Source organism: Eupeodes corollae, chromosome 2 (assembly GCF_945859685.1).
Source record: "Eupeodes corollae chromosome 2, idEupCoro1.1, whole genome shotgun sequence".
In the NCBI taxonomy this organism is placed as follows: domain Eukaryota; kingdom Metazoa; phylum Arthropoda; class Insecta; order Diptera; family Syrphidae; genus Eupeodes; species Eupeodes corollae.
Window position 1 is genome coordinate 86,837,464 of NC_079148.1, and position 5,871 is coordinate 86,843,334.

Here is a 5,871-nt window from a genome sequence, read left to right on the forward strand (position 1 = left end):
CTACTCGCCCTTCTGCATGTTCAGTGGAAATATGGAGAAACTCTAGAACTTCATTTTTGTTTTTTTTTATTTTATTTTTTTTAACTTTAATATTAAAGATACCCTTAGAATTTGATAAAAGGGTTTTTGTGAAAAAAGAAACAACAGATGGCGTTTGAAAAATAAAAATCAATTTGCAATAGAAATATATGGCCCGCAGACTCTTAAGTCAAAGAATTTAAACAAAGCCAAAAACTAGGTGTTTCTTTGAAAACCAAGCCAAACAAATTAAAAGGATTGCCCTCTTCTACAAAGACTCCCCTTACGTCTTACGTAGTAAGACTGCTGATATTTTTCTCAACTCCCAATCATTTCCACGTATTCGTATTCGTTTTGCAGAAACTTGGCTTAATTCAAGCTTTTCCGAAAACAGAACTTTTCAGCCAAGAGTTCGAAGTTTACAGAAATGATCGTCATGTTGGTAATGCAAAGGATTTAAGTGGAAATGTTCTCATAGCGGTAAAAAATACATATTTCTCTTCTTCTGTATATTTTCTATTTGAATTATCAATTGAACTGGTATGTGTAAAGATAGTGGTACACAGACTAAGACTATTTTCATTTTAAACGTTTATATTCCTCAAAAAGTTTAGAGCGCAGGACAAACTGACAACAAAGCAGTTTGTCCTGCGCTGATACCAGTATTTTCCTTCTAGGTGATTTTAATTTACCACACATTGACTGGATTCCATCGGAAGATGAATCTTGCCTTGAGGCGTCCCTCTCTTCTTCACAATTGGAACTATCTCTTCTCGATAAAATCCTTCTTACTGACTTACAGCAAATAAGCTGTATTAAAAACTCAAAAAATCGAATTCTCGATTTATTATTTTCTTCTGACGCTATTAGCTCTTGTTCTAGAATTTAGATCAGGAATTACTAATATTGATAAATATCACCCTTCCTTGGACATTTTTCTTGACTTAAGTAATCACCTTACTGAACACAGTAATTCCTTTGATTGCTTATATAATTTTGACTTCAGAAGAGCTAATTTCCAGTTGTTGTCTGAAGATTTAACCATTTATGGAATTGCTTATACTGTAGCATTTTCTAATATTGACCAAGCAGTTTCAATTTTTATAAGATCCTTAACAATTGTTTAGGCAAAAATCTGCCTTTAAAGAAATCAATAAAAACTAACTTTAACCAACTTTGGTACACAAAAGAATTGCGTTTACTTCGAAACAAAAGAAATAAGGCATGGAAAACTTATCTCAAAACTCTATCTCCAATCAACTTCTCTGTTTATGTTTAATTCTTTAATGAATTTGTGTCGCTTTCTAATTTTTAGTGAGTCCTTTTTAATAGCCCTGAAGAAGTTGATGAAGTATATTTTCATAATCTTCACGCCTTTTCGAAACTAGCTGTTGTCAAATACCTGTGCTACAGAGTACGGTCCTTGATATTTTATCTGCGTTAAATGATGACTGCTCAGCTGGTCCCGATAGTATTCCCCCGATAGTACTAAAAAAGTGTAGTTATGCTTTAGTTGAATCCCTTACGTTCTTATTCAAACTTTCTCTAAAAACAGGCAAATTTCCCAGCATATGGAAGAAGTCATTTCTAACACCAATTTTCAAGATAGGTAAAAAGTCGGCGAAGCAGGACAGTTCACCTCCGCCGGTTTACCTCTGCCAGTTTACCACCGCCATTTTACCTCTGCCAGTTTACCTGCGCCGGTTTACCTCTGCCAGTTTACCTCTGGACGGTTTACCACCGCCAGTTTACCTCCGGACGGTTTACCTCCAGAGCAGATAAGGTAGTTTATTATTTTCAAAACTAGCTTCGAATTGAAAACTTTTGGCATTTAATTTTGTGTTGTTCTTTATTTTTATTACTTATGAAATGAATTATGACACTTCCACAACACCATAACGTTTTTTTTCTAAAGCAAAATATTCATTTGATATTTAAGTAATTTTTTGTGTTTTTTTTGTTTTTTTTTTTTGAATATTTAACAGAATTCAATCTTTTTAATCAAACAAAGCTCAAATTTCTCTTTCTTCAATAGACAAAACGAGAAATTGACCATTAAAACATTCATGAGTAACAGTATTTAAAAATAAATAAACTCACGGCCGAATAACACTATAACATAAAACACTAAGAAGCATTTATTAAGAAGCACCCTGTGAGCAAAATAAGCCACATTTCAATCTACCTTACCTGCTCTGGAGGTAAACCGTCCAGAGGTAAACCGGCGGTGGTAAACTGTCCAGAGGTAAACTGGCAGAGGTAAACCGGCGGAGGTAAACTGGCAGAGGTAAACTGGCGGTGGTAAACTGGCAGAGGTAAACCGGCGGAGGTAAACAGTCATGTACCGAAAAGTCGGATATAAGCACTATAGGCCCATTGCAAAGCTTTCTTGCATTCCTAAAGTATTTGAACAAGTTGTTTGTGAAAGTGTAGCATTTTTTAGTAAAAATATCATTTGCGAACAGCAACATGGTTTTGTGAAAAAAGATCAACCGTTACTAATCTCCTCACGTACTCAAACATATGTTCAAACGCTTTAGAACAAGGTTATGAAGTTGACTGTGTATAAGTAAAATCTAGAAATTGTCATTCTGAACCTTTTGTTGCTGAATCTGGTGTTCCCCAGGGAAGCCATCTTGGCCCTTTTCTGTTCATCCTGTCTATTAACGACGTATCGTCATGTCTACGCTCAAGCAAAATTCTCATTTTTGCTGATGACATGAAATTAAAGTCCACCCGTGATCGTATCCTTTTACAAGCCTACGTTGATAGTTTCACATTTTGGTGTGGCAAAAATAGCCCTGCCCTCAACCATTTAAAATGCCAGACGATAACTTTTACTAAAAAACGAATCGTTAGTGAATTTGATTATTGTATATCACAGCTAAAACTCTGTCGCGTCTTCACTTTTAAAGATTTTGGTGTTAATTTCTGTTTCAACTTAGAATTTACACATCACATTAATTTTATTGTCAATAAGGCAAGTTCAATGCTTGGTGTTATAAAACGCTGGACAAAGGAATTCAATGATCCCTATGTTACTCTTTCTTTATAAAATTGCCATGTTCGTCCTCATCTTGAATATGCTTCGCAAGTTTGGACTCCTTATTACGAAATTTATAGAAAACGTATTGAATCAATTCAGCATAATTTCATTCGCTTTGCCCTAAAGGGTCTTCCTTGGGAAGATCCTTAGAACATCGTATTCGTATTCGATTGCAATCTCTCCATCAAAGGCGTCTTAATAATGACTTAATATTTCTTCATCAACTCATTAACGGTGAAAATGATGCACCTTATTTGCTATCTAGTGTACATTTGAATTACCGAGGTGGAACCCATCACCTATGTTCTTTTGATTTTATACATATTGACTTCCATAGAACTAACTATGGGATGAATGAAGCTTTAAGTCGAATGAGCATTTTATATAACTTAAACTGTTCATCGATAAATTTAAATAAGGTGGGATTAAAATCATTATTTAGAACCAGTGCTCCACTATCGTAAACGTTCTAATTTAATTTTTTGTTCTTTAATAGTTAGATGTTAATTATGTTTTGTATTTTGTGCGTGTTAGGCTTTAATTGTTTTATTATCTAACTAACAACTAACATATGCACTTATGATGAGCCTCTGATCGTGGTTTGAAGCTTACTATAAGCTAACTACTTTCTGAAAAATTCTGAAGTGTAAATATAATAAAATGTGGCAACTAACCCAGAATAAATAAAAAGAAGCAAAGTGGCACTGGTGAGAATGAGAGGATTTGTTTCCTTGAATATTGGTATATGATAGACTGAGAAGTTAGATAATAGTTTGATGGCGAGATAAGAAAGTGTAAACACACAAAACTGTTGTCTCGTTAATTCCTCACGCACAGCTTAGCCGGGCTTTGGTTAGGACTGAAAATCCAAATGAATCGACAGACAAGAATTGAGCCACCGACCCGCTAAGATTCAAAATTTTCAGCGCAATTTTAATCATATCGTTTGTTGGCAAGCCTGGCTAGGGTGAGTTTCGTTGGTTTGAACATTGGATAAATCTTGTTTATTCACCATAGATAACTTTTCATTTGAAATTCAAATGGCGGGAATTCTGTTCTGTCTGACAGCAGAAAACCTTTGCTTATTGCCTAAAACTTATAAATTAAATTAATCGCCCTAATAATTAGTTTAGTAAGATGCAAAAACCTAGAATCAAATATGTTCACAGTGAAAATTTGATTATAGAAAGTAATAAAAACCCTGCAGTAATGAATCGGGTAAGTGTTGTTTTTTTTATCGATACCTATACAGTAGTTAGCAGCTCAGAATGATAACAAATAAAACAAACAATATTCTTTCCTATAAAATTCAAACTTGAGGCTAGCATTGTCCATGAACTGATAAAATCGTACGGACTTTTAAATATTATAGATATTCTTGTCCCAAAGACATGTAAACTAGCCGATTTACGAAGGTTTCATTCGGAGGATTACTTAGAATACCTAATGAAAGCCTCAAAAGGTGAAATCGACTCTGAGGATGAAGGAAGTGTGGATTTTGGTTCAGGTAGTTTCATATAGTTCATTTTTTTTGTGCTGTGGTTTAATCATTTATAATGTATTTTTAAGGTTTTGATTGTCCAATGTGGGATGGAGTATTCAATTATGCCGCCTGTATTGCTGGAGCTACAATGACGGCCTGTGACGAACTCTGCAGAGGTTTGGCTGACATTGTTATCAACTGGACCGGTGAATGGCATCACGCACATCGAGATAAAGCTTCAGGATATTGTTACGTCAATGACATTGTGTTAGGAATCTTGGTGCTTAGAAAGAAATTCGATAGAATTCTGTACATTGATCTCGACGTTCATCATGGTAAGTCCGTGTATCGCTTCAGTTCTAGGTTGGATGTTTAGTTCATTTTAGGTGACGGTGTTCAAGAAGCATTCGAGACAACTAAACGAGTATTCACACTATCTTTCCATCAGTACGAACCAGGATTTTACCCTGGAAGTGGTGGTTGCGAGGATTGTGGATTTGCTACTGGAAAAGGGTATGCTGTAAACTTTCCTTTTAAAAGTGGCATAACCGGTTCTCAATTTGTTACATACTTCAAGAGGTATTTTAAAAGAAATAGAGGCATTGGTATTTGTTTAAGTCTAAATCAATTAAAATGTTTCCTTTTTTATAGAATAACCACTTTAATAATAAAAACATATAAGCCACAAGTATGTGTTATACAATGTGGTGGGGATGTGATAGCGGGAGATCCACTAGGTGGGTCAAATTTATACCCCAAGGACTTAATCGAATGTATTCAAATTGTTATGCAGCATAATTTGCCTTTGATCTTGCTCGGCGGTGGTGGTTACAACTTTGCCAATACAAGCCGCTATTGGACGGAGATTACAGCTGCAGTCTGCCAACAAGAATTGAGTGATGACATTCCAGATGAGAACGATTTTTTTCTAGAATTTGGACCAGATTATACCATCCAAATAGAAAAGAGAAGAATGGAAGATTTCAATACCGAAGAATACTTGGATGGATGTGTGAACAAAATAGAAGGTATCTTCCTACTTAGAGATCATTTGAGTTTTTGTCTTCTATACATGTTTGTTTCTTTTTCAGAAAATTTAAAAAAATATGATGTAGGATCTTTTTGAAATTATATAAATGTACAAACATATTCCTGCTCAGAAGAATTGTATAGAAACTTAACTTATACCGTTATTCATTTGCAATTAAATATATAAAATAAAATTGAAATTAACATTTAATATTATTAAAATGTATGGTGTTTTGTACCTGACTACATTCAAAGTAATGAGGATAAATTTATAAATGTATGTAAGTACAGTCAA

General features: G+C 34.4%; 1 protein-coding gene across 2 annotated transcripts; it reads left to right on the top strand.

The window, feature by feature from the left end:
* Positions 1–4,124: 4,124 nt before the first annotated feature.
* LOC129946767 (histone deacetylase 8-like) lies at positions 4,125–5,871 on the top strand. Of its 2 annotated transcripts, none has more exons than XM_056057082.1 (6): positions 4,125–4,282; positions 4,385–4,571; positions 4,634–4,882; positions 4,934–5,126; positions 5,199–5,575; positions 5,639–5,871. In XM_056057082.1, the coding sequence occupies exons 1-6, from the start codon at positions 4,202–4,204 to the stop codon at positions 5,671–5,673; spliced, it is 1,122 nt and encodes a 373-aa protein (XP_055913057.1). In that variant the 5' UTR covers positions 4,125–4,201; the 3' UTR covers positions 5,674–5,871. The 2 variants fall into 2 exon arrangements, with proteins under 2 accessions (XP_055913057.1, XP_055913058.1); XM_056057083.1 differs by having other exon boundaries at positions 4,145–4,282; positions 4,437–4,571.